The sequence below is a fragment of the Phyllostomus discolor genome, chromosome 8 (assembly GCF_004126475.2).
Source record: "Phyllostomus discolor isolate MPI-MPIP mPhyDis1 chromosome 8, mPhyDis1.pri.v3, whole genome shotgun sequence".
Taxonomy (NCBI): Eukaryota; Metazoa; Chordata; class Mammalia; order Chiroptera; family Phyllostomidae; genus Phyllostomus; species Phyllostomus discolor.
This window is the reverse complement of record NC_040910.2, coordinates 89,899,484-89,925,968: the sequence shown is the minus strand read 5'-3', so window position 1 is coordinate 89,925,968 and position 26,485 is coordinate 89,899,484. Positions and strand designations below refer to the sequence as shown.

The 26,485-nt window shown below is 59.1% G+C and overlaps 1 protein-coding gene across 2 annotated transcripts in view; it reads right to left on the bottom strand.

Annotated features, from left to right (window-relative positions):
• Nucleotides 1-676: 676 nt before the first annotated feature.
• The window catches only part of SCN4A (sodium voltage-gated channel alpha subunit 4), a 45,602-nt gene continuing 19,793 nt past the window's right edge, over nt 677-26,485 (bottom strand). Inside the window, exons 6-24 of one of the 2 annotated variants that reach the window (XM_028519704.2) lie at nt 25,617-25,928; nt 24,743-24,806; nt 24,369-24,510; nt 23,412-23,621; nt 22,664-22,817; nt 20,747-20,985; nt 18,831-19,004; nt 17,781-18,137; nt 12,351-12,836; nt 10,324-10,456; nt 9,423-9,577; nt 8,943-9,116; nt 8,298-8,420; nt 6,715-6,993; nt 6,412-6,465; nt 6,035-6,172; nt 5,448-5,552; nt 4,565-4,835; nt 677-3,772 (exon numbers count right to left, since the gene is read on the bottom strand). In XM_028519704.2, the coding sequence (XP_028375505.1) occupies nt 2,547-3,772; nt 4,565-4,835; nt 5,448-5,552; nt 6,035-6,172; nt 6,412-6,465; nt 6,715-6,993; nt 8,298-8,420; nt 8,943-9,116; nt 9,423-9,577; nt 10,324-10,456; nt 12,351-12,836; nt 17,781-18,137; nt 18,831-19,004; nt 20,747-20,985; nt 22,664-22,817; nt 23,412-23,621; nt 24,369-24,510; nt 24,743-24,806; nt 25,617-25,928 (4,796 nt within the window). In that variant the 3' untranslated portion in view covers nt 677-2,546. The remainder of the gene's footprint in view (nt 3,773-4,564; nt 4,836-5,447; nt 5,553-6,034; nt 6,173-6,411; nt 6,466-6,714; nt 6,994-8,297; nt 8,421-8,942; nt 9,117-9,422; nt 9,578-10,323; nt 10,457-12,350; nt 12,837-17,780; nt 18,138-18,830; nt 19,005-20,746; nt 20,986-22,663; nt 22,818-23,411; nt 23,622-24,368; nt 24,511-24,742; nt 24,807-25,616; nt 25,929-26,485) is intronic. The other variant, XM_036033507.1, reaches the window with a different exon arrangement.

Here is a 26,485-nt window from a genome sequence, read left to right as displayed (position 1 = left end):
TTTTTTTTCTTGGCACTCCAAGCTCAGGGAAAAGGGGGTTACGGAAATCCTGAAAAGGACTAAGTGTTTACTAGTTCGGACGAATACAGCCCCGGGAGGCAGAAATCAGGTTGTAGAAAACAAGATTATATACAAAATTGTATTTCGCCCACTGGGAATACAGACCAAGCTCACTACAAATTACTCTTGGTCACAGGATCCGGGGACCCTGGGCTCTCTGGGGTTGGGGATCAGAGGCAGGGTCCTGGGGAAGGGGGATAGTAACTCTGGGGAGAGGGAGGGGACATGCCGTGTGCTCCACAGGCACCCCGGGGCCCCCGGGAGTGGGAGCAGAGACGTGAAGGGGCTTCCAGAGAGGAGCGGCCGGGGACGAAGCATCCGCATACCCAGTTCCTGGGCACCGTCATGGTGGGCGGGGGCTGTGCTGCTGCCTGTTACAGAAGGAGGGGCATGACCCTTGACCTCGGCTGGACCCTTGGACTCCTGCTGGAGGGGAGCAGGAGAGAATCATACAGGACCAAAGGAGGGAGTTGGAGCCATCCCCTAACCCCCCCGCCCCCCCGCAGAGACCCCCCAGGTCTCACTTGGCGCCAATCCCCCAGCCCTCCCGGCCACCTGCGGCCCTCAGGTCCCGTTGATGTCCACACTGGAGCCGCAGAAGGAAGAAGCGCACATGTCAGAGGCAGGAGGGGAGATTTATTGTAAGAACTGTACAAAGGGGCCGGTCCGCTGGCCTGGCCTGGCCTGCTCCTTCTGGGACAGGGTGCGAACAGGTGCGCGTCTGCAGGTGCGGAGGGGCACAGCCAGTGGGCGGCTCTGGAGTCTGCACACGGTGTGCCCAGTCCGACAGCGGGAGGCTCTTGGGGCCAAGCCGAGCCGGGGCCCACGGGGGAGAGGCAGGCCATGGGCAGGGAGCTGGTCAGGGAGGAGGCTGCCCCTGCCCCGAGGGCGAACGTCTGAAGGAAGAGCCAGGTGGAGTGGGGCCCCTTTCCGTGGGAGACACAGGCAGGAGACGTGGAGCGGGGCCGGGGCAAGGGTGTGACGAAAACAGCCAGCGGATGGGAGAGTCGTGGGGTCGAGGGACTGAGAGAGGGATGCCCAGGAGGGGCGGTGAGGGCCCCAGGGCGGGGCAGACAGAAGGGGGGCTCTGGCCCACGGGCGTGTGAATGCACACACATGTGTTGTTTTGGAGGTTTTGCTGCTTCCTGAGTTTTAATCAAACCGTTCACGAGAAACAAGAAGAAAAAGAAGAGGAACTAAGACCAGCAGGGACGAGACCTCAGCACCCATGTTCACACTCATACACTCGCGGCACAGGCACGCTCATATGGACAGGCCTCCACAGGAGGACACACACACGCCAGCCAGACACTTCGGGCACACGGACACGCATTCACACAAACATACCCAGACACACACGCAGAGGCAGGCATCGTGGGGCATGGTGGTTCACACACTTGAGTACACGCACACTGGTGAATCGATCCGGTGACCCCTCCTCCGCACTCAGCCTCTGGCTCTTCCCCGGGACCCAGCGGCGGCCTGGCCCTGTGTGCCCGGACCGGCTCTGCCAGCAAAGGGCCGCCGCCCGGCTTTCCAGGCGACAGGGAGTTGGAAGGTCGGGCCTGAGCCAGGTGGGCCGGACACGGCCCAGTGTGAAATCTCTAACATGGGCTCAACTAGAACATTCTAGGATCACTTTTGGGGTTGGGGTGGGGAAGGATGAGGAGTAAGGAAGGGAGGAAGGAACAAGGTTTTTTCTCCTGAGTGCTGGGGTCCTTGACCCCACCCCAGGTCTGGGTGCTCAGGCCAAGAAGAGCCCCAGTGTGGTGATACTCCGGTGGACGCCACATGTCCTACCCATCTGCGCTTCCTAGACAAAGTCAACTCCCAAGTGGAACCCTCCCTTGTGCTGTTTCCCCAGGGGCCAGCCAGGGAGTGGAGGTCTGGACAGTGGACACACCGGGAAGTGGTTTCAGGGACCACGACCTCAGCCAGATGCACCAGGATCCAGCGGCCGGTCAGACCAGTTCCTGAGCCGGCAGGGGAAGCTGCGTCCCAGAGCTGCGGAGGGCTGGCAGGCCCTGGGCTCAGGTGTCTGCTCTCACTGAGGTTAAGACGTCTTTGGTGGGCCCAGGGGGCCTGAGCCACTTCCTGGGGAGAGGCCAGCAGCCCTTAAGACTCTGGTGACAGGGGGGCAGCCACTCCCTCCGTTGTAGGCCAGCCCCTCAAGTGAGGGTCAGAGGTTCTGATGTTCTGACGACCCCCAGCCCCAGGCTGAGAGGAGGGGCAGCAGGTCCATGAGGAGGTGAGAGCAACTTGAAGGCAAAACCACAGAGGCCTCAGGCCCAGCGAGGGGCCTCAGATTTACAGTTCCCATGTTCCGTGGCCTGGGGACGCGAGGGCCTGGGTGTCAGCTCCAGCATGGCCACGCCCTGTCCCTGACAGGGAGGCGGGTCAGTCCCAGTCGCAAGGCCCTGCTCCCTCAGCCAGTGAGCGGGAAGCTTCGGGGCTCTGCCAGTGTCTGCTGGCCACCCCACCTGCAGCTACACCAGAGACTCTTTGACCCCTGGGCGAACCGTTTGCCCTGGGGGTGGGGAGGGAGGGTGGGCAGTGTCTGGGGGGCTGATGGGCGCAGGCCCTGCGGCGGGCCCAGCGTCCCCTGTGGAGCCCCTCTCCTCACCCTTGTCCTGCACACCACCGTCCCCAGTCTCCTGGCCGTACAGCTTGCTCATGGTGTCGGCGATCAGCCCCTCCTTCTCGGGGGCCGCGTCCCCGCTACCGTCCTGGCTGTGGCGGTACATGTAGGACGCCTGCTTCACCGAGCGCTGAAGCAGGTGCCGGCGGTAGGCCCTCTGGATCTTGATGGCACACACCTCCTCGTGCTTCCTCTTGAGGGTGGTGGTGATGGGCTCATAGGAGGCTTTGGAGGGGTTGGCTGCCATGAACTTCTCTTCCATGGTCTGCTTGAGGGTGTCCATCTCCCCCGAGTCGCCCAGGACCTCCTTGGTCAGGGCGAAGAGGATGTCCAGGCAGTGGATCTTGTCCCCCGCCACCATGGGCAGGTCCAGTGTGATGAGCTTGATCTTGTTGGGCTTGGCGATCTTCAGCGGCTCCTGCAGCGTGTCCACGAAGTCAGAGAGGCGGCTGTAGGCGATGAACTGCGTGGCGTCGGGGTCGAACTTCTCCCACGTCTCGTAGAACATCTCGAAGTCGTCCTCGCTGAGGGGCTCGCTGCTCTCCTCGGTGGCCACGTTGAAGTTCTCCAGGATGATGGCGATGTACATGTTGACCACGATGAGGAAGGAGATGATGATATAGCTGCAGAAGAAGACGATGCCGATGGAGGGGTTGCCACAGTCACCCTTGATGCTGCTGCCCGGGTTCTCCAGGGTGGGGTCGCAGTCGGGGGCCCCGCTGTTGAGGATGGGGTTGAGGAGCCCGTCCCAACCAGCTGACGTGGTGATCTCAAAGAGGCAGATGATGCTGTTGCCAAAGGTCTCAAAATTGAACATGTCATCGATACCCGACTCCTTCTTGACGTAGGCGAAGTTGGACATGCCGAAGATGGAGTAGATGAACATGACCAGGAAGAGGAGGAGGCCGATGTTGAAGAGGGCAGGCAGCGACATCATGAGGGCAAAGAGCAGCGTCCGAATGCCCTTGGCCCCACGGATCAGCCGCAGGACGCGCCCGATGCGGGCCAGGCGGATCACGCGGAATAGTGTTGGGGACACGAAGTATTTCTGGATCAGGTCAGACAGCGCGAGACCTGCGGGGAGGAGGTGGTGAGGACTGCTGTCCCAGGGCGGGAGGCTGGGCTAGGCAGTGGGGGGCACGCGGGGCTCAAGAGGGCCTGGCCTGGTTGGTGGGCTCCATCCTTGGCGCACAGCCCGGATGGCACCCATCACCAGGCCAGGCCCTCCCAGGGATCTTGGGGCCAGGGTTACATCTTTGCCCCAACCCAGCTGGATGGAGGTGGGATATACCAAAGCTGAGGAGGGGAAGTAAGGCCCATTCCCAAGGCTGATTGCAAATGCCATAGATGAGAGAAGGAGGGAGGAAAGCTTTGTGTGTGTGACTCTGCCATGTCACTTAACATTTGTGACTCAGTTTCCTCGTCTCTAAAATGGAGGCATCGTTATGAACAATTAGTGAGGTGATGCCTGTAAAGGGCACCGCCCAGTGTCAGGCACATAGTAAAGGCTCAATAAATGGTCACTGGTTACTGTCCTACGTACACACATGTCCGAGTACTTCTCCAGTGTGCACGGACACTGGATCCCTCTTCTCAATGTTCTCCACTGAGCACATGACACCTGAGTGCGCATCCACTTGTCAAGCAAATGTTCCTTGAGGTGTATGCACGTGTGTGCAGGTGACAGGCTGCCCGTGAGCCCACCTGTCCTTACCTTGGTGCACGATGTGTGAATGGCAGGTGTACGTGCATGTATGTATGCGTGATGATGTGTGTAAGCACACCAGGTGCATGAGCAGGTGTGTGTGTACAAGGACGGGAGCACCGGCCTTCCCGAATGACTCAGCCCGGCCCGGCCCTGCTCACCCACGATAGACAGGATGACGACCACGAAGTCGAAGATGTTCCAGCCGATGGTGAAGTAGTAATGGCGCAGAGCGAACATCTTGAGCACACACTCCCCCGTGAAGATGATGATGAAGATCATGTTGATGTTGTACAGGATGTCCACCTTCAGCTGACTCTGGTCATCTGTCTCCACCATCATGGTGACCATGTTGAGACAGATGAGGATCATGATCACGATGTCGAAGACCTGCTTGGTCACGAAGTCGTACACCATGCCTTGGATCTTGTTCTGCAGCACGGATGGGAGCGCAGGGACGCACGCACGTCAGCACACAGTCGGGGCGTGGTCAGGGCCCACGCAGGACACGGACAGGCAGGAGACACGGGGTGACACAACAGTGTGAGAGAGAGGGGGGTGTGTTAGGGCTTGGGGGGCTGTTGGCCGGGAAACGAGGGCAGAGCCGTCAGACCAGGCCACTCGACGGGTCTGTGGCAGCCCCCTCGCTGACACCTGTCCACCTATCCAGGTCCCCAGGCAGCCCCTCACCCTCTCCCCGAGCTACTGCCCACTGGGGAGGGTGTCTGGCCATCCTCTTCCTTCCCCTCCTAGGGTCCCTTGCCCCAGAAGCCACTTAAGGACATAAGTGGACACTGGGGCGAGGGTGAGCCAGTGACTGGAGTCCAGCGGGCCGCCACTGCTTGTGCATACAGTGCCCTTGCTTGGTTACAGAGAGGCACCCCTCCGGACCGGCGGGCCCAGCCTCCCTGCGGGCAAACCCGGCGTAACTAACGCCAGGGACACAGCCTGGCAGGCAGCACGCGGGCTTCACTGTGGCCCTGTGGTGCCCTTTGGCAGAAGCCTGGCACAGGCTGCAGGGAGAGGGGCCCAGAGAGCAGGTACCTGGGGCCGCGGAATTGGCTTCTGAGGCTTCTTGGAGCCAAGCTTCTTCATGGCGTTATAGTATTTCTTCTGTTCCTCTGTCATAAAGATGTCTTTTCCTCCAAAGTATAATGGGATGGGGTCCGTAAGGTTGGGGGATCCCCCTTCTCTGTCTCTAGGACCTCTCTCCTCAGGCATTGCCCTTAAGGCAGCCCCCACCCCGGCAGGAGGACTGGGCGGACAGGGGAGGGGAACTGGCAGGGCCAGAGATGGGGGTTGAGGGCGGGGAGAGGTGGGGGAGCAGCGGGAAGGGGACCTATGCTGCTTCACAGCCTGTTTGGGGCCACTTTCCATCGGTATCTCATTGGGTCCCCAGAACAATCCAGAAAAGTAGGCAGCATTGCCTTTATTTTATAGATGGGAAAACTGCGGTTTGGGGACACCCAGGGGCATCTGAACCCAGACTTGCGGCCTCAGCCGTGTGGCCAGCGATAGCACGGCGGCGGTGCCGAGGCAGCGCTTGTGCACTCTGAAGGGCTGCGTGGCCCCGGGAGGGGCGGGTCATGCCCGGCGTGGGGGGACCGGGGAGGGTGGGGCTGGATACTCATCTTCTTCTTCTGCTGGTTGAAGTTGTCAATGATGACGCCAATGAAGAGGTTGAGGGTGAAGAAGGATCCGAAGATGATGAAGATGACGAAATAGAGGTACATGTAGATGTTCACCTCGTAATCGGGCTGCTGCTCCAGCTGCAGGGGCCACGGGACAGGACGGGGTGTGCTGGGAGGAGCCACACACTGGCTCCTCCATCTTCCCTGTCTCCCTGTGGGCAGAGGGGCCTGGGGCCCAGGAGTGGACCCATCCACCCTCAGAGTCTCAGGGGCCCCGGAGGAGGTGGCATGGGGAGGTGGGAGGAGATGGGCAGAACGCGCCACTGGGCCTCCCCCTTGGCTCGCTCACCAGCCACATCTCGGCAACCCCCACTCACCTCCCGGGAGTCCACGGCTGCATACATGATGTCCATCCAGCCTTTGAAGGTGGCCTGGGAGAGTGTGGTTGGGCATGAGGGGAGGGGCTGCTTGCTGCCTCTGTCATTCAGCCTGGTCCTCCCCAGAGGCTACCTGCCCACAGCCCCACAGGGCAGGCGTCCAACAGGGGACAGGGAGGGTCCTGCGGCCCTGGACGCAGGGTGGGCAGCCCCCTGACAAGGAGTGGCAGTGGGTTCGGGCACAACAAAAGACAGGGGGTACCTCCATCCCAGGTCGCTGCAGGGCCAGGGGGCCACACTCACCACCTGCAGGAGGGAGAGGTAGCCCAGACCCACGTTGTCATAGTTGACCTTGACGTTGAGCCAGCGGACCTGTCCCGTGTGCATCAGGCTCTCGCACTGGGACTTGTTGTTGACCACGGAGATGTCAAACCTCTCGGAGGTGGTGGTGTTGATGCAGTAGTAGAACTTGCCAGCAAACAGGTTGACGCCCATGATGCTGAAGATGAGCCAGAAGATGAGGCAGACGAGCAGCACGTTCATGATGGAGGGGATGGCGCCCAGGAGGGCATTCACCACCACCTGGGGGCCGGGGAGGGAGTCACTGCCAGATCTTCTCTCGGGCACGTGGCAGAAACCTGGTCTCCCCTGGAGGCAGCTCCCCACCTACACTACCCAGGAGGCCAGGGAGGGCTGAGCATGGCTGTTCAGGGAGGGCTTCCTGGAGGAGGGCTGCTGCGAGCCAGCATGGGGAGAAGTGTGCTGGGCTGCCTGGTTGGGGGCGGGGGAGCAAAGAGCAGGGCTGGGGAGGGCTCTCTGCTTGGCTGGAGCCGTCAGCCCAGAGCGGGGCTGCTGGGCTTCTCTGGAAGCAGCCTGGCCATGGGTCACCAGGCAAGAGACAAACACTCTTTCCTCAGCCCCCATAGGAAACTCAGCCTCCGTGACCGGCCCCTGCTCATCTGCTCACAGCAGCAGAGACGCAGATGAAGAAAAGCAGCCACCAGGGTCTTGAAAGCCACTGAGCCCCGGGACCAGAGCCCTCTGCCCTACCAGCCCGGGCCACACAGGCCAACCTTGCTATTTCAGGCTGAGCCAGATCTGGGAATTGTCCCTTTTCAAGGAGAAGTCATTTCATGGCTTCCGGGCAGAGGGGGTGATGCCCAGGCACCTCTCTTCCTGGCCAGAGCACCAAGCGGCTGTGTGGCTGTGGGCCGGTCATTTCCCCTCAGAGGGGAGGGCCCCCACTCCGGGACTGGGAGGGCCCCAACCAGGAGGGAGCCACGGGGCTGAGGGGCCAAGGGCCTGCATTCAGCCGCCTCACGGGAGGTTCGTCCCTCTGGGGCAGGTCTGGTTCCCAGTGGACACCCCTTCACTGCAGAAGTCCCATTTGTCTTGTCCAAACCCGGTGTTTGCCAGTCATTTCTACCCTCAAGGGCCTGGCGGGATCTTTCCTAACTTGGCTCAACCCTGAGCTACGGGGTCAGAAGGTTCAGAGCCCCAGGCACGGGTCTTTCTGCTTGCTGGAGTCTCTGAGCCACGGGAGCCCCATTCTGAGCTGGGAAGGGACACCCTTAAATCTACAAACTTGCTTTCTGTCTGCTTCTGCCTTGGTGCCCTCACACCCCCTGGGAGCTGCCGCAGCCTCTGCTGCCCCCCAGTGGATGCCGAGGTGAGCTACAGAGCAGGACTGAGGGCAGGCATGGACCCTTGGGCTGGTGTGGGAGGGTGTCTCAGGTGCCCAAACCTGGCCTTCAGCAGGGCTGTGAGCCAAGTCCTCTGCTCCCCCTGGTGATGGGGGGAGTACAGACATGTGACCCCTGCACCTTGCCCTGTGGTGGCTGCTCCCCCAACCCGCAGTCCCACTCAGAGCCTTCCTCAGCACCCACCCTCATGCCCTCGAATCGGGACAGTGCCCTGAGGGGACGCAGGGCCCGCAGCGTCCGCAGGGATTTGATGGCTCCCAGCTCCGAGTAGCCCATCCAGTTGGCCGCCAGGCTGATGATGGACACCTGCAAAGAGAAAGAAGCCCAGGGGCACAGCCCTTGAGGGACAGGACCGCCACGGGGGCCTCCCTAGACTCCCTGTTCTCAGGCACCTCTCCCAGACCCTGTGCCTAATGGGCGGTTCTGTCCACTGGGAACTGTCCCAACACCCACAGGGCCTGGGCTCTGTCTCCGTGACGTCATCAGTTGAAGAGGAGGCCCGTGTGCCAGTCGAAGAGGGTGCAAAACCCTCCACAGACATTGGCAAGAAGGGTAAGTAACCCTCCCACTCGCCCTCTTGACCCCAAAGTTCTCCTTCCTCCCAGGAGACGGGAGGTCCCTCAGCCTATTCTTCTTCCTGGGCGGCCTGTTGGAGGAGCTGGGAGCCAGCCTCTGTGAGGGCGCGCCCACTTGGGGGCCTGGGGGTCTGGATGCACTGCGCAGCCTTGGGGAGCTGCTGTGCGCCCCTTGGCCTGGGGCTTCCTAAGGTCCTCAGCCACAAGGACGGCCCCCAGGTCTGGCTGCGGGGGGGCCGGGGGCCGAACTCACGTCCACGATGAGGAAGTCGAGCCAGCACCAGGCGTTGGTGAAGTACACCTTGAAGCCGTAGGCCACCCACTTGAGCAGCATCTCGATGATGAAGATGTAGGTGAAGACCTTGTCAGTGTACTCCAGGATGGTGCGGATGGTGGGCCGCTGCTCAATGTAGATGTCCTCAAAGGCCTGGGGGCACCAGCACGGCGGGTGGCCAGAGCCCGGGGGGCTGGGGCAGCTGCCCCATCCCTGCCCTGCCTGATGCTGCTGGTTCCCAGGGGACTGGCACAGGGGAGGGTCTGGTGGCTTCTCCCAGACTCCCTGGACCCATCAGGGGTGAGGAGTTTCCCCGAGGGCGAGTTCCTCCAGGACTCTGGGTTGGAGACTGTCCAGGCTGCGTCCCTCCCAGGGTGTGGGAAGGAGGGAGCCCCGGCAGGCCAGCTGTGGGCCTGGCACCTGCCCCTGCCCATGCCCATCCCCCAGGGCGGTACCTACCAGGGCTCCGCTGCTGAGCAGGATCATGAAGACGATGAAGGTCTCAAACCAGTTGTGCTCCACGATCTTGAAGCAGGCCCTGCGGAGGGTCCACCACATCTTCCCACGGCCCTGGGAGACGTCCACATTGAGGCAGGGCCAGCGCTGTACGCAAGCTGGGGGAGCAAAGGGGGCACCACGTCACGGCCTGGGACCCACCTCCAGGGGCACTGTCAGCAGGCTCCCACTCCTTCCCGGAGTGCCGCCTCCAGACCTGGATCTCGCTGCTCCCCAGACCCAGCACTTGGCTCCCATGTCCTCCACCGCTGGCTGGCAGTGGGGCCAGCCCCTCCCCTCAAATGAGGGGGACACTCCACCTATGTGCCAACTGCTGCCAGGGATGAGCACACAGAGGAAAGACATGCAGGATGTAGCCCCCCAGCCCAGGGACGGGAACTATCAGCTGTCCCTCTCTTCCCCTGCTCCCTCGCCCAGGCAGCCTTCTCTCTGCACAGGCCCCGCTCTTTGGGCAACAGTGTTTCTCCAGAGCTGCCTCCCGAAGCACTGAGCAGGCCTTTCTCCCTGAAGGTGGAGCTGAGGAATGCGACATCCTTGGAGCAGCCTTTCCCGAGCACTTGCTTCCTGTCGGGCTCTGCGGGGACACCACACAGCAGTCCCCGGGGTGCTGCCATCACCCATTGCACACGCTTAAGGCTCGGGCCAGGGGCTGGGAGGCACCCCAGCTCTGACACCCCTGCCCGGTGCTGCAGGGCAGAGCAGCATCAGCGGGGAAAGGCCCTGCATGCTTTTGGTGACGTGCATGTCCCGAGATGTCCCTGAGGGAGCGACAGGCTGGAGTCTGCTGGGCTGGGGCAGGGGGGTGGGCACCAGGCGAGGGGGGCATGCACGTGTGCGGGCTCACCCTCAGTGAAGCACTCCTCAGGCTGCTCCCCCTCGGCATTCTCCTCCACCTGCTCCTCAGGGTCCTCCTCGGGGGGCTTGTAGTCGGCTGTGCTGCAGACTGAGGACTCCCCGTCAAAGGGCCGTGGCAGCTTCTGCAGGAGCCACAGGGTCATGTGACCCCTGGGTCCTCCTCTCAGGTGGGACAGAGGAGCTCAGGGTGGGAGACCACAGGAGAGGAGAAAGAGAGGGCAGAGCAGACCTACTCATTCACTCACTCACTCACTCACTCATCTGACCATGGATCATGGGGCCAGCACTATGGCCCGTGCAGGACAGCCACAGTGACCAAGTCAGCAGTGGTCCTGTTCTTGTGGCACTTAGATTTGGAGCAGGGCAGGACTGAGGCCTGGGCAGGGGCAGTGAGGACATGAGGAGACACATGAGAGCCTCAGGGAAGGAACAAGGCTGGGGACAAGGAGGCTGGGGGTGGCTGGCGGTGTTTGGCCAGCTGGGGATTCTGGGAAGCATGGGAAGGCATGAGAAGGGCAGCAGAGGGACCAGACTCCTAAAGGTACTTTTGAGGGGCCATGACTAGGGGTCAGGACAGACCGAGGCTGCCACAACCCCAGATAACAGCGTGTGGTGCCCTCAGGCCTGAGCCTTCCTGTCTGCAGGGGCTGCTCGGCTGAGTAATCCAGAAAGGACGGACCATTTTCCCAGCTGAAGCTCCAGCATGGGGCCAAGGGCCTGATGGGAGTGCAGTAGGGTGGGGGAGGCTGGTTCTCCAACCCGGCCGGGCCACCCCGCCTTGAGGAGGCCCCTGCATGGCTGGGGGTGAGGCCCCTTCATGGCTGGGGGTGAGGCCCCAGAAGCGGGAGATGGAGAGGGCAGATGGAGGGCAGCTCTGGATCCAGAATGGTGACCAAAAAATCCAGAGGAGTCCTTGTGCCCAGGTGACAGAAAAGGAAACCGAGGCACGGGGCATTAGGTCAGCCAGAACATCCAATGAGCCCCTTGCCTCGCCCACGTGCCCCCACTCCCACAGTCCCCCTTGGAGTCGTGCCCGCCTCCCTTTAGAGAGCACCCAGAGCCGCGGCCCTGGAGTTCTCCAGCCCTCCCCCACCCCTGTTCCTTGTACCGAGGTCCGTGCCATAGTTTCCCGGGTATTTATAGCTTGGCAGGCACTCGGCCCCCTGGTAAGTCAACATGCCACATATTCGGGGGGAATAAGGAGTCAGGAACTTTCAGAGCAAAGTTCATTCGGGCTCTGGTGTCCAGCTGGGCCCAGGGCCGATGGGGTGGAGGTGGGCAGAGAGCCTGGCCCTAGCTGATGCTGGTTCTTCCCCTGCCAGAGCCAGAGGGCAGATGAGGGGCTCGGAGTTGGCTTCTCCGGGAGGCGCCAGCCTCAGCCTGAACTTCTCAGGGCGACCACCAGTCTCTAGCCAGCCTGGCAGGGGATGGGCGGGAGGAGAGTACATTCCAGCCCAGCTGCAGGCCCCCTGCACGAGGTCAGGGCTCCTGCTGAGGCTCTCTGTTCTTGTCCTCAACCTCATTGGCCCACCACACCTGTCCTCAGAGTCCCCAGCCCAACCTGGCACTTTGGCCCACGCTGGGAAGTAGGGACCAGCCCCAGGTAGGGTGTAAAGAGAAATAGGTAACAATGACAAGAGCCCAGAGTGGGCTACGGGGAGGACCCTAGGGTCCATTAAGACCATCCTGTCCAAGAGTGCCACCTGCTGGTGAGAGGGGCCCAGGTGGACTCGTGGGCGGGAATGAAGGCGGGAGGCTACAGTATCAGGACAGGCAGGGCAGGTCATAATAAACGTGTGAACAATAGTAATAACAGCCGCCATTTACAGAGAGGTCTCTGCGTTACACACATCATCTCGTCTAATACTCACTGCAGTGACACAAGGTAGGTACCACTACCCCCATTTTACAGACGAAGAAATGGAGGCTTGGAGGCTCGCCTAAGGTCACATAAACACGTGAAGCTGTGTCTATCTGACCGCCGACCCCCCACGCCGGGCTGTGCGATGGGCTCACCTTGACATCCTCGGGCTCCGAGAAGGTGTCGGTCTCCTCCTCGGTCGGCATCTCCAGGTCGGACTCCTCGGAGGCGATGGGCACGTGGATGGTCAGGTAGGGGTTGTTGATGAAGTTGAGGTGGTCCAGCTCAATGCCGGGGGCAGGCCCATCAGCCAGGCCCACGTGGTTCAGGATGTGACTGTCCTTCAAGTCCTTGTCATCTTCCTTGGGCGGCAGTTCCTTCTTCTCTTCCTCGGGAGCACCCTCCTCAGCCTCCCCGGCCTCCCCCGCCTCCCCGAGCTTCCCAATGCTGAGCACAATGTCCTTGGGGCTCAGGACCTTGCCGTGCAGCAGCCCCAGAAGGAAGGTTTTGGCGAAGCTGATGCCCCACTTGATGCGCCCGATGGCGATCTGCAGGTTGTTCATCTCACCGTCCTCGTCCGAGGCTGCCAGGCTGTCGGCGCTGAAGGAGCTCAGCAGCAGGGCCAAGAAGAGGTTCAGGACCTGGGGAGTGGGGTTGGGGGAGCCTCAGCTCAGCCTCTGGGCCCCCTAGGGTGCCACCTTCAGCCAGCATGGGAGTCAACAGGCCTCCAGGTCAGAGCCGCCCCGTGCTGAACATTTAAAAGGATATCGCCTAACGGAATCCTCATGGAGGTGAGAAATGTTACTACCATCCCCACTTTGCAGATAAGGAAACTGAGGCTTGGGCACAGGAGAGGATTCTGCTGCACAGGAGAGGGTTCTGAGGGCTTGGGGAGGCCCACTGGGTGGCAGGGACTCTCCATGATGCTGCTGTCCACCTCCGTGGCCGGGGGTGCAGAACAAAAGGCAGAGTGCATGCCTCTGAGCTCCCAGGACTAACTGGGGACCGAAATCTTTTGAGCTGTCTTTTCCGGTCTGGTAAGTGGGCTTTTGCAGACCCTGTGCTCCCAGTGCTCAGATGCGTGTCCCCTACTGCCCTGGAAGGGACACTTGACCCTTTCCTCGCATGGGGTTTCCTGCTCCCCCTGGTTTTTTTCCCACAGCCCTGCTGAAAGGGACTTACGAGGCGACTGGCCTACCCCCTGCCCTCTGTCAACTTTATTTTCCAGTGGATCGACATTTACTGAGCTCCTCCCAGTGCTCACAAGAGCAAGTAACCTCAGGGAGTTCCAGCCTGGGGGAGATGGACGTTTGGTCAGACAGATATAAAGCAGTGGGTGTGCACAGCAGTACAGATGGCGTGTTTCAGGGCAGTCATACCACTGCTCTGTGCCTCAGTTTTCTCATCTGTGTAATGGGGATGATTCTGGTTCCTACTTCTTTACATTGTTGTGAGCACACAGTAGGCTCTCAGAACATGCTGGCGTTTCCATGTGAGATTTTGGAAGACAGGGCCAGGTTCTTTCTCTGGGGGCCTTGGGGGGGTGGGGCCGGGAGCCTGCACCTGTGCTCGGCTGCCCTTGCCCTTCTTCCCCACGTGCCCCTCGCCATGACTTTCACCACTGTGCTCCAAGGTCTTTCTGTCGTTATCTTAACTATCGTGTTAAGACAGTATCTTCAAAATACATGTGTTGCATATTGTACATATTCTCTCTTTGGGGGAATATGCTGGCAGGGGATTCCACCCCATCTCCATGCTCCTGGCTACTTTTCTGCCTTCACCCCTCACCAAAACGTATCGACTTTTCCTTTCCTCCCTTGGGGGCAGGCGTCCAGTTGCCAGAAACACATCTGAGATGGGAATTAGCTGCTCTCTGGGTCAGCAGGGTTTGCACACGGCTCCTGCCTGGGACAGAAATAGCCTCCTCAGGCAAGGCGGGGGCAGGGGCTGCCGGGGCGGGGGTGGACCTCATGTCCCCCTGGGGGCTGTGAGGGGTGGGTTAGCCACGAGCTAGTCACTTCCTCTTCTTCACGGGAACCCAGAAGAAGTGCCCAAGTGCCATGGACGCAGGGGACACAGGTCCCCACACTCCCTGGCAGGGTGCCCCTGTGCCCTCTGCACACACCTGCTCCCATGAGCCTGGAGGGCGGGGACTGTGCCCAAGGAGCTGACAGTGCCACCTCCCCCGGCCACTCGACTCCCTCTGAGCAAAGTGGGAGAGCCACAGAGCTGGGCCAGAAAAGGGTGCCCACGTGGAGTGTGTGTGTGTGTGTGTGTGTGTGTGTGTGTGGCGCCCACACAGAGGCAGCGCAGGGCAGTGGGCCCAGACTCAAGTCAGACGGCTTCGGTTCATAGATCACTAATCGACTTCCCTGAGCCTTTGCTTCCTCGTCTACAAAGTAGAGACGTGTACACGGAGAGCGTCCAGCGTGCTGGGTAACTGCGAGCAGAGGTCAGCGGTCACCCTCCTCGCTGGCGCGGGTGCTGCCGTTATCACCGCCACTGCTTTACTGATGCCACTCAAGTTGCCTCGTCCCAGGTTCCAGCCCAGGCTCAGATGCTCACTCGCTGTGTGGTGCCGGGCAGTGCCCCCTCGGCGGAGCACAGAGCCCACGTTGCCTGCCTGGCAGGGCTGTTGACAGCATCGAGGATAATGCAAACAAAGGCGGCCGGCAGGAGCCCGCTGTTCGTGAACGCGGTGCCCGTGGAGGGTAGCTCCACCACACACGCCTGTGACATTTGAACTCCCCTGCCCTCGAGGGCTGAGTGCTTTGCTAAGCACTTAGCCGTGTGTCATGTAATCCTCAGGATTACCCAGTGAAGTGGGTCACTACCATTAACACCCCCATTTTCCAGATGAGAAAAACTGAGTCCCAGGTAGGTTAGTAACTGGCTCAAGGTTTCCCAGTTAGTAGCGGCAAAGCAGGGGCTTCCAATGGTTTCGAGTTCGCATGCACACAGACAGAACCCCCTGCAGGCCCTCTCAGTCACGCCCAGCTCCTTAAACTTACATTTACACACTGCTATACAGGGGTGCTACCCGCACCCTAATCCTGCCCCAGAGTTCTGCCCCAGAGTCTTGCCCCAGGCACCTTCCCTCTCTCTCTCCCCTCCCGAGACCTCCCCTCAGGAACAGCCATCCTGGGCTCTCCTGTCTGGCTGTACCTGGGGGCTTGACAACTCATTCCAGGGTCTCCTTAGTTAAGGTGACAGCCCCCACCCCCAATCTGCTCCTGCCCCCAGTCGGAGGTCAGCGACATCTGAGTAGTGCTGACCCAGCAGCCCAAGGATTCCACAGGCCTTTGTGGAACGTGGGGATGTGCGTCTTCCCACCCCCTGGTGCCCAGGGCAGCGCCCGATACCGCAGGGGGCAGCTGGGCACAGCACTGGTAGGACCGACCCCACCCCACCAGAGAAGGGGAGGAGCTAGGGTCGGCAGGGCCAGGGTAGACGCCTGCCAGGCCTTGGCCACAGAAATGCTGTCAGCTGGGCCACAGCCCCACAGCCTGTTTCTCTTCGGCCCCTGCACCCTCCTGTGCCTGAGCCCCACGTGCCAGGCCCTGCGCCACAGAGACAGTGGCAGGGTGGGTGCCGTTTGTGCCAGCTCTGGATTCCCCAACGCCCGGGGCCTGACTCCCGGTACAGAGGAGGGTGAGAGGGAGGGGAAAGGACAAGAGGCCCAGGAGCTTCGGTGCCAGCTGCACGCCGTGCCTTCATGCACACTGTCACGGTCGCTCCTCCCAGCCGCCCTATAAGGTACCTGCCATTTCTCTTTCATGTAAAGTGAGAGAACCCAGCCAACCAGAGAGCAGTAATTGGTTCAAGGTCATGCGAATGGCAAAGGAACTGGGACTGGAAATTAGATCTGTCTGATTCCAGTTATTACGCTACTTTCCCTGGAACACTGGGTTTCAACGGCACCGCTCAGTGTGGCCCCCAAGCCAGTGGCAGCTGCGCCGTGACTCCCAGGCCCCAGCCCGGAGCTGTGGAGTCAGACTGGGGCAGGGTGGGGGCCGGAATCTGGGCTCTAAGGAACTCCCAAGCAACTCTGAAGCAGTTTGAGATTTGACAACCGCTGGATTAACCCCCGCAAAAATTGCCGTTTTGAGGAAAACAAAAGAAAAAATTAACAAATGGGACTATGTCAAACTAAAAAGTGTTTGCATAGCAAGAGAAACTATTAACAAAACAAAAAGACAACTTACTGAGTAGAAGAAGATATTTGCCAATGGTACATCATGTGAGGGGCTGATATCCAAATTTACAGAGAATCATACAACTCACCACCAAAAAAACAAAAACAGAAACAAAAACAAAACAATCCAATCTAAAAAAAGTCAGAGAACCTATTGGACACTTCTCCAGAGATACACAGATGACCAGTTGACATAGGAAAAGGTGCTCAATGTCACTAATCATCAGAGAGATGCAAATTAAAACCACTAACGAGATATCACCTCACACCTGCCCGAAAGGCAGTCGTCAATAAACACACAAACAACGATGCTTCGTGGAGGGAAAGGGACCCTCGTACACTGTTGGTGGGAATGCAGACTGGCGCAGCCGCTGTGAAATATAGGGGCCTTAAAAAATTAAAAATGGAACTGCCTTATGACCCAGCAATTCTGCTTCTGGGTGTGTATCTGAAGAAGCCCAAACACTGATTTGGAAGAACATAAGCACCCCTGTGTTCACCGCAGCATTACGGACAATCACCAAGCTACGGAAGCGACCGCAGTGTCCAGCACCCGGTGGGCAGACGGAGAGCGTTGGTCCATACAGGGCGGGGCGGAAGCGGGTTCCAGTCGTGAGTGTGGGAAACGGAGTGTGTTCTTGTGCCATTATTTGCAAATCATTGTATTATTTTCCATACGAAAAGCTGTAAACCCACTTTTGTCCCACCCTGCATATACAATGGGATGTTAGTCAGCGTAAAAAATAAAACCTGGCCATTTGTGGCAGCACAGATGGACCTAGAGGGTATTACGCTAAGTGAAATAAATCAGCCAGAGAAAGACAAATACTGCATGACTCCACTTACATGTGGAATCTAAAGAATAAAGCAAACAACAATAGTGAGACAGACTCACAGGCACACGGAGGACAGACTGACAGCCGCCGGAGGGAGGGGCCTGGGGACTGACCGGGTGGAGGAGGTGGGGGGGGGGTTAAGTGCGAACTGGCGGTCACAGAACAGTCTCGGGGTGCGACGCACAGCACAGGGGGCACAGTTGGTGGTGACACTGCGACGAGCGTGGGCGGGGCCAGGCAGTTAACGGAAACATTGGGGGGACACTTTGTAAAGTGTATGATTATATGACCGCTGTGCTGTACGCCTGAGACTAATATAAAATAATACTGAATATAAACTATAACTGAAAAATAAAATAAAAAGAAAAAATTGCTGTTTTGGGGGGTGAGAGGGGCATGCATCGATCCTTTCATACAGTTCAATTTCATAGGGAAAGGGCCCTCGAAAAACAGCCCGATGTAAAGGAAACAGAGAAATAAAGGCGCGGGCCACATCCTGGATGAGTGGATTTCCTGGGCAAGGGTAGGGGAGCCACCCAGCCGGCCTCACTCACCACCAGGTTGCCGATGACCATGACCATGAGGAAGACGGTGAGGCACATGGGCTGGCCGGCCACCTCCATGCAGTCCCACATGGTCTCGATCCACTCCCCGCAGAGGATGCGGAAGACGATGAGGAAGGAGTGGAAGAAGTCGTACATGTGCCAGCGGGGCAGGCTGCAGTCGGAGGAGATCTTGCACACGCACTCCTTGTAGCTCTTGCCGAACAGCTGCATGCCCACCACGGCGAAGATGAACACGATGATGGCCAGCACCAGCGTCAGGTTGCCCAGCGCCCCCACCGAGTTGCCGATGATCTTGATGAGCATGTTCAGCGTGGGCCAGGACTTGGCCAGCTTGAAGACCCGAAGCTGCCGGGCGGGAGGGGGGCAGGGGCGCATGAGGCCTGGGGACCCCGGCCCGACCCCAGGCAGCCCCACCCTTAGGAGACAGAATTCTCTTGAACAACGTGATTTCCTGTCCCCTGAGTGGTCACAGGCCTCCGTTCGCCTCTGCGAAACCGGAGCACTCAGACCCTACCACCTCATACTCCTCCTGTGTTCGAGAGGAAAAAGAAGTCCTTACCTGGTAAAGATACAGATAAAGCATTTACAAGTGAAGTAAATGCGGGATTTGCTTTAACAAGCTCCCCCCACAAGAAGTGGGGGGGCAGGGGGAGCAAGAATAGTAGACGGTTGATGGCTGTTGAAGCTGGGTGACAGGTACACGGAGGTGTATTATGCTTTATGTTTTTGTGGGTGCATGAAAGGTCCTATAATACACTTCAAACAAACAAATAGAAGTGCTCCTGTGGGCGGAGGAAAGGACACGCACTCAGAGTTCCGGCTCCACTGCTCGGAGCTTCCTGAGCCTCGGCTCTCAGGTGGGCTGCAGGCCCACCTCCTGCCCCACGGCCACCCGCGGCCACTGAGGGGTCAAACTCCTGGGGCGTCCCTTTGGCCCCCTAGCAACCCCGTGCAGTCAGGGAGAGGGCTCCTTCTCTCCCTGTTTTCAGTGAGAAAGTGCCCCCCGCCCCCCCTCAGCCCTGGCCCCAGGTCACGCACCAGACGGAAGGAGCGGAGCACCGACAGCCCCTGCACGTTGGCCAGGCCCAGCTCCACCAGGCTGAGGGTGACGATGATGCTGTCGAAGATGTTCCAGCCCTGCTGGAAGTACTCGTAGGGGTCCATGGCGATGAGCTTCAGCACCATCTCTGCTGTGAAGATGCCCGTGAAGACCTGGGGGCGCGGTGCAGTCCCTGTCACGGAGCCTCAGGGAACACGGGGCCTCGGGGGGTCCCTACCCAACGCCCAGGGCAGAGCCTGTGGGGGCCGGGACCCTGAGGGGGCGGGTAGTGGTGCCCCCAGCCCGCAAGGGTGCAGGTGAGTGGGGGGTGGGATGGCCGTCCCACGGGGCAGATGGGGGCTACCCAGAGACCTGGGCCCTTCCATTTCTGGCCACGTGACTGTGGGCCAGCCCTTAATTTCTTGGAGTCTCACCCCACTCGTGATAATGTTTAACACTCACAGGGCACTTTGTGGTTCCCATACAACCTCAGTAGTGGGCCGGTTTCTGTATAGTTGGAAGGGACTCTCAGAGAAAAGGAAAGTGAGGCTCAGAGAGGTCAGCGGAACACACTGGGCCATGCTGCCCATATGGGAATGAGGCAGGTCTCAAACCTGCCTGATGCAGCCTTCCACACCCTACAGCCTCTCTACCCCCACTGGCAGGGGTCCCAGGACCCAGCCAACTTTGGTGGCCTTGGAAGTCTAGGGCAGGGGCCAAGAGGGGGCAAAGTCAGGAATAATGAGAAGGCCAGAGCTGCACCCCACCCCCCACCCCGCCCCAGGACTTGATATAGAGTTTGAGGGCTGCGGAGTCCCTGAAAGCTTCCTGGACTCAGCCCCCCTCCTGCTGGGCACCAGCTGCCCCGGGGCCACAGCTTGCCCTGGCACATGCTGAGCCCCGCCCAGGAGCTGTCCTTGGCCATAGCAGGTGCCCAGGCAGCGGCAGAATGTGGTCGAGGGTGGGCAGGCGGTGGGCCGGCCCCATCACGTACACCCCAGCAGCTGCGCCATGTCCAGGGCACGCCCAGGCCCCTCCAGCCTGGCCTGGCCACGGCTGCCTCGGGCATCTCCGCAGAGCAGGCCTGCCTGCCTCCAGGCCGGGGGTCCAGGGTCTGGTTCCTTTACTACCCACCCAGCCCTCGTCCTGCCCCAGGCCTCGAATCTTACTCTCCCTAGGCACCCCTGACCCTCAGGGACAGGAGAGCACCTCGCCCGTTTGCTATACTGGAAAAATTTGAAGGGAATTGGGAAGGGCCGGGCTGGAGGAGGTGGCTTTGTCCCTTTGTCAGGCTCCACCGGGGCTGGCAATGAGGTGATAATGCTCCTAATGGGCAGGGATAAGCAGGCGGATCAGTGTGTGTCAACAATAGTGGGGCAGGCAGGGCTGGAGGGGGAACAGGCCCGGCCACACCCTCCCTGCCCTCTGGGAGAAACCTAGCAGGCTGCGGGCTGAGGGTTGGAGGGCAATGCCCTGGGGCCTCCAGGGTGAGCTGAGACTTCTTGGGCCTGGGTGCCCTTGGCTGTATGGCCCCCTTCCAGGTCCCTTAGTCCTGCTTAGGCCCATGACAACCAGGAGAGAATTGTCGCCCAGGCCCCGCCTCACCTCCATGCCCCGACTCCTGCATCTCTGCATCCAGGGCATGGACCGTGGGACTCCAGATCGCCTGGAGTTCAGTCTTAGGGATTCCAGCACCTCACCCCCGGTCTCTCTGCCCTCAACTATCCTGAAGCCCAAGCACCCCATCCCATGGATCACCCCATGTACCTCCCTTGTATATCAACTCGTGTCCCCGCCATGTGCTGGGAAAATAACCCCAGCTTGTCCTCATATGCTCCCCAGCAGTGCCCCATATTTCTACACCGCCCAGAGGGCCTCCTTGGGCCCTGTGTCCTCTCCCTTGTCCCTTCCCTACCAGATTGCCCGTACTGAGCACGTGGTCGAAGTACTCCGTCATGGGGTAATGTTCCATGGCCATGAAGAGGGTGTTGAGCACGATACAGATGGTGATGCCCAGGTCCACGAAGGGGTCCATGACAATCAGGTGGATGATGTTCTTGAACTTCACCCATGGAGCACAGCAGTTCCATATGAGCAATTTGTGGGAGCACTTGTACCACCATGGCGGGCACTTCTGGTGGGCCTCTTCTAGCTCTGGGGATAGGGTGGAAGCAGGCACGTGATTAGGATACCCCTCTTAGGTTCTACCTCCATCCACCCAGGTCTTTGGGACCCCTTCCAAGCCCTGCCCTTTAGGTTGCCACATTTCAGCCCCCACCCTTCTGTGCTGCCCACTCCAAGCCCCACCTTTCAGCACGTCACCCTCAGACCCGCCCCTCTAGACCTTACCTCCCAAAGACCCGCCCCTTAGCCACGCTTACCCCACAGCCCTTCTTGCAGTGAGCTATTTCAAGCCTCCCCTTCTTGACACACCCCTCAAAGCCCCACCACCCAGTGACCCCCACCCCTGTCAGTGGCCCTGGGGATGGTGGGAGGTCACAGCTGGAGTTTAGGTCCCAGTTGCACCTGCTGCTGGCCAATGCCACTGGGGAGCAGGATAGGATCCCCCTGTGGGCTCTTTCTCAATTTGGCAGTAATGTGGGCCCCTCCAGGTTGTCCCCAACCATTCCACCTTTTCCCACCAGAGTGGCTTTCTGGAAATGTCACCCTGTTCTTGCCACCCCAGCTCTAAAGCCCTGGGGCTCTGTAAGGCCCATGGATAAAGCTGTTCCTCCTGCAGGCCTGCGGGGGTCCTCAGTCTAGGCATGATCTCATTTAACTCCCACCAGAAATGCATAAGGTACGTGCTGTTAGTGCTTCCCATCCAATAGAGGAGGGAGGAAAGTGGGCCGCTTTCAAAGGCTGCACATTATAGTCTGACTGTAACCCCTGCACCCCACCCCCAACCTGGGTGCTACTGCTGGTGCTACGGCCAAAACTTCTCACAACCATCCCAGTAAGGGCAATGCTGAGTGATCTCCTTGGCCAGCTCTGCCCAGCATTCCCTGGGGCATTCTCTGGCAGGGCATACAGATACCTGGATGCCTGTCATACAAGGGCAGGTGAGATGGTGCCCTCTAGGGGTCTGCCAAGTCCTCTAGGACCTCCAAGTGCTCCAGGCAAGTGGGGAGGGGACCACACCTCTTCTATGACAGATTTTCTTCCTTCTTTCTCTCCCTCCCTCTCTCTTCCCTTCCCTCCCTCCCTCTCATCTATCCATATACTCATGTTTCTTCACATTCATTAGTCTTTCAGCCTATCCATCCATCCACCCATCATCCATCCATCCATCATCCATCCATCCATCCATCCATCCACCATCCATCCACCATCCACCCTCCACCCTCCCACCCATCCATCATCTATTCAAAGATCTGTATATATGTCTACCCTCTCTTCACTTCCTCGTCCTTATTCTCCTCCTAAGACTTGGGGAGCAGCATGGGGATTTGAGGGAGTCTGTGACTCTTCCTTCACAGTCTGACCTTTGGCCTTTAACTTTTACCCAGAAGACATTTGCAGTATAAGATCTCCAGTTTCCGGAACATTGGGCCTTCCTGGTTAGTATTATTATCCTGTCCTCCGTTGCCTTGGCAGCCCCCAAAGCCCTCCCGGAAGCCCCTAGTTCCCCTAGCAGCTTGGCCTTGCAGCCAGAACTGGGGCAGGTTAAGCCAGGACTATATTTATCATGGCCATTTCTTCGATGCCAATATTAAGTTACCATCCTTAATGGGCCCTGAAGCTGGGCCCAGCCAGCCCCACCCCCACCTCCCCAGGAGCCAGTGGCCTGACGGGCAGGGCACGCAAAACAGGATGCGTAAGGGCCACTCACCCTCCATAGCATCTGAGATGCCGCTTTCCGCACTGCAGCTCTGCCTTGGGGGCCCCTTCTCCCCCGGTGAAGTGTCCAGGCTGCCATTGCAATCTTTGCCATGGGCTGGGTCGCCGTCTGGCTCCCCATCTTCCAGCGCCTGGGCAGCCTTGGCCTGTGGACCAGCAGAGTGATGGACATGCAGACCACTTGTGAGCCAGGAAGTTGGACTAACTGACTTTCAGAGCTTCCTCACGAATCCTTTAGGATGGGGCCCCCTTTTCTTGGCCTGCACTGAGCCTAGTGCAGGTGGGGGCAGGGGGAAACCTCAGTGGTGGTCCAGAGTGACTGAGGACCCTCATCCTGGAAGACCCTCTACTCTCTGAAGCCTTGACTGAGCCTGCGCTTCATGAGATGATGAGAGAGTGGGCACCACTTCCTGCGGCCTCACCAGGCCCCACCCCTCTCTTGACATGGACCCATATCTGCCCAGAAAGAATCACAAAATCATAGATATTTGAGCTGGAAGCCTATTTCTGTTTTAACTACTGCAGTTTCCTTGTTACACATAGTAGGGGGAAACTGAGGCACGGAGCTGTGAAATGCTCTTTCTACTGCTTGGATGCCTCCCATCCAACCAAAGCCCCTAGCCTGGGGCCTCTGCTCCCCCTGCCTCGGGCTCTCCCTCACCCTCAGCCTGCCCAGGAGATCCCAGGCTGAGGGGCGGGGAGACCCCCGGGTCCTCAGCCTCCTCTGTCTGAATCCTGACCTTTTCCAGTTCCTCCTGATGTTTCTTGATTTTCTCCAGCATCTGCTGAAACTCCTCTTCTCTCTCCTGATCCTCAGCCAGGGTGGCCTCGTTCTGCTCGGCATAAGCCATGGCCACCACCGCCAGGATCAGGTTGATGAGGTAAAAGGAGCCCAGGAAGATGATGACCACGAAGAAGATCATGTAGGTCTTGCCAGCTGCTCGAAGGGTCTGGGGGCGGGGGCAGGACAGGAGGCATCACACAGCGCCCGCCTGCTCTCACCCACCACCCCGCTCCACACACCCACCCACAGCCCAGATAGGTAAACAGAAGGGGTCCCTCGCAGAACCTTGTAGTTTGAGGCAGGGCACGGTCATCCTTGGCAGGCTAAACCACATTCTGGGGAGCTTCCAAATGTATACCTGGGACCCGGACTTCCTTGGTCTCCTGGCTCAGAGCACCCTGAGGGCCCCAGCCAGACATCTCGGGATCAGAGAGCCAGGGTGAAAAAGGGTAAATGTGGGCTCTGGGGTCAGCTTGCATCCTAGCTTGGCAATGGTGCCATCTAGTAACAGCTCGACAGGTAGTGGCACTGTATTCATTAATATTATCAGTATTAGAAACACCCTCAGTGACCAGAAGGCACTGTTGCTCCAGACTCAACTTGCCTGTTCTGCAAAGAGAGAAGCTAAATAACTGTGTCTGGGTGGAGTGTAAGCTGCCCTACCAGTTGCTGTGAGGACTCGGGGTCTGTGCCAGGCCCAGGTCTCAGCAAAGGTGGAGAAAGCAGAAGAGGCTGTGGCTTGGATCTGGGCAGGCACCCGGTATGGGTGGGCTCTCAGATCCTGTATGTAGGGCCACTGAGGGGATGCCACAGATGAGACAGCCCTGCTGGGGTACCCGCCAGGTGAGGAAGAGGCTGTGGGAATGAAAGGAGGTGATAATCAAGCTGAAGAGCAGGGTGGGGGCAGCTGTACCAGCTGGAAGAGGTTCTCCCAATAGTCCTGTGTCATGAGGCGGAAGAGAGCCAGGAAGGCCCAGCTGAAGGTGTCGTAGCTGGTGTAGCCGTAGTTGGGGTTCCGCCCAGCCTTCATGCACTCGTAACCCTCGGGGCAATGCCTGGGGATAGAATGGGGGCTGCTTTTAGGGAGGGATGAGAGCCCCAAGGTGGGGGGTACGGGAGCCCCAAGGGAAAAAATCCTTCAGTCCTGTTTGTCCCCCAAACAGGAGAGCGTTCCATCCAGGCCCATAGGTTTCTCTCACACTCCCATCCACCCAGGTCCTTGGCCCTGATCAGCCCGCATTTTCCAACACCCCAGGGCACCTCTTCCCATGGCCCAGCATCTCTCACCCGGCGTCACTGCTGTTCCCACAGAGTAGGGCGTCGAGAGCACCCTCCAGGAAGTAGTAGTTCCCTTTGGGAGTCAAAGGCCACAAAGGACACATGTCACCACATGGACACACTGTGGACACATGTACCCCCTGCACACCTGTGGACACATCTGTGTGGACCACACTAAATAGATGCTCCCCGGGTACCCCTCCCCTCCTTTATGGGCAGCCGCAAGTCCTCAGGTCTCTGGCGGGACACACTGCAGGGATCTCAGCTCCCAGCGGTGCCAGCTCAGCGCTGAGTGTGGTTGCACAGTCGGAGTACAGCCAGGGCACAGAGAGGCCGGAAGAATGGGTACGTGCATGGGGTTAGCGAGTCCCCTCGCAGCACCCCCGACTGAGGGCTGAGGCTGGAGGCCAGGGGAGGCTACACTCCAGGGTACCAGGGTGGAGAAGGGCTACCTTTTTTCTAATTGGCCAGATGGCACTGAGTAGACCAGTGGCGGCCGTGTGAGGGCGTGTGCCCCTGTGTGTGTGCCTGCGAGGCGGATGTGAACAGGACGTGGGTGTGTGGGTGCCTGGGGGAGGCCCTTCCAGGGAGTGCATAGGTTAAGGAGTAGAGAATCTGGACTATTGCTTTTTATAGTGGAACCTCCAGGATTTTCAAAGTAATTTGGCATTTGTTGTCACATTAACCCTTTGAGAAAGGCATTGTCACCTCGGTTTTACCAGTGAGGATTCTGAGGGTCAGGGATATCAGCTGACTTGTCAGAAGTTTATCCAAGTGGTAAGTGATGGGTTTAAGCTCAGGTCTGGCCCGTGCTATTTGTCTCTCAGAGGGCGGACCTCAGGGCCGGGACTGGCCCCACTGGCCCTCCAGCCTCCATTCTTACCTTCATCACTGATGTAAGCATCCCAGTCAAAGGTGTAGTTGCTGGCCCCGCTCTCCTGACTGTTCCAGGTGCCATTGCCGTACCACGAGTCATTGCCGTACCCCGTGTCATTGTACCACGTGTCATTGTTGTACCACGTGGTGTTGGTGTCGTTGAAGGGTGGGGGCCAGCGCACACACTTCTGTCGCAGGTTTCCCATGAAGAGCTGCAGCCCCACCAGGGCAAACACGCTCAGGCAGAAGACCGTGAGGATCATCACGTCCGACAGCTTTTTCACCGACTGGATCAGGGCCCCCACAATCGTCTTCAGCCCTGACCGGAGGGTGGGGAAGAGTTTGGGTCATGGGGAGCAGGCAGGGCAGGGTGGTAACTCACTCCCTTCTCTCTCCCAGACTTGACCTACTCCCTCTCAGCAACTCGTGACTTAGTAGGGGCTCCATTTCCCTGAAGCCTTTCCAAATTAGCCCCACCCTACCCTGATCACACCCTTAATCAGGAGCCTCCGAATGGCCGGAGTCTGAGCCACTAGAAGGGACTGTGAAGACTTCAGGAGGTCAGCATTCCCAAAGCATGTTCTACGGAACCCCAGTCTCCCGAGCAGTGCCCTTAGAAAGTGGAGGGGGCGGGGAGGAGATTCAATGACTGGGGAAGGCTGAGCAGTATATTTTGCTCCTGGAGAGTCATTGTGCAAATCCTCTGATCAAAGGCTCTGACAAGTCCTGCAGAACCAAACAACAATGCTAGTAGCGTGTTTCCTGAACTTATTTGGCCACAGAACCTCTCTCCTTATAATGCCTATTAACCCGCAAGGAACAGTGGGTTTCATCTGGGACACTCTAGACTGACGTTGCGCTATCGTTGCGTTCTGC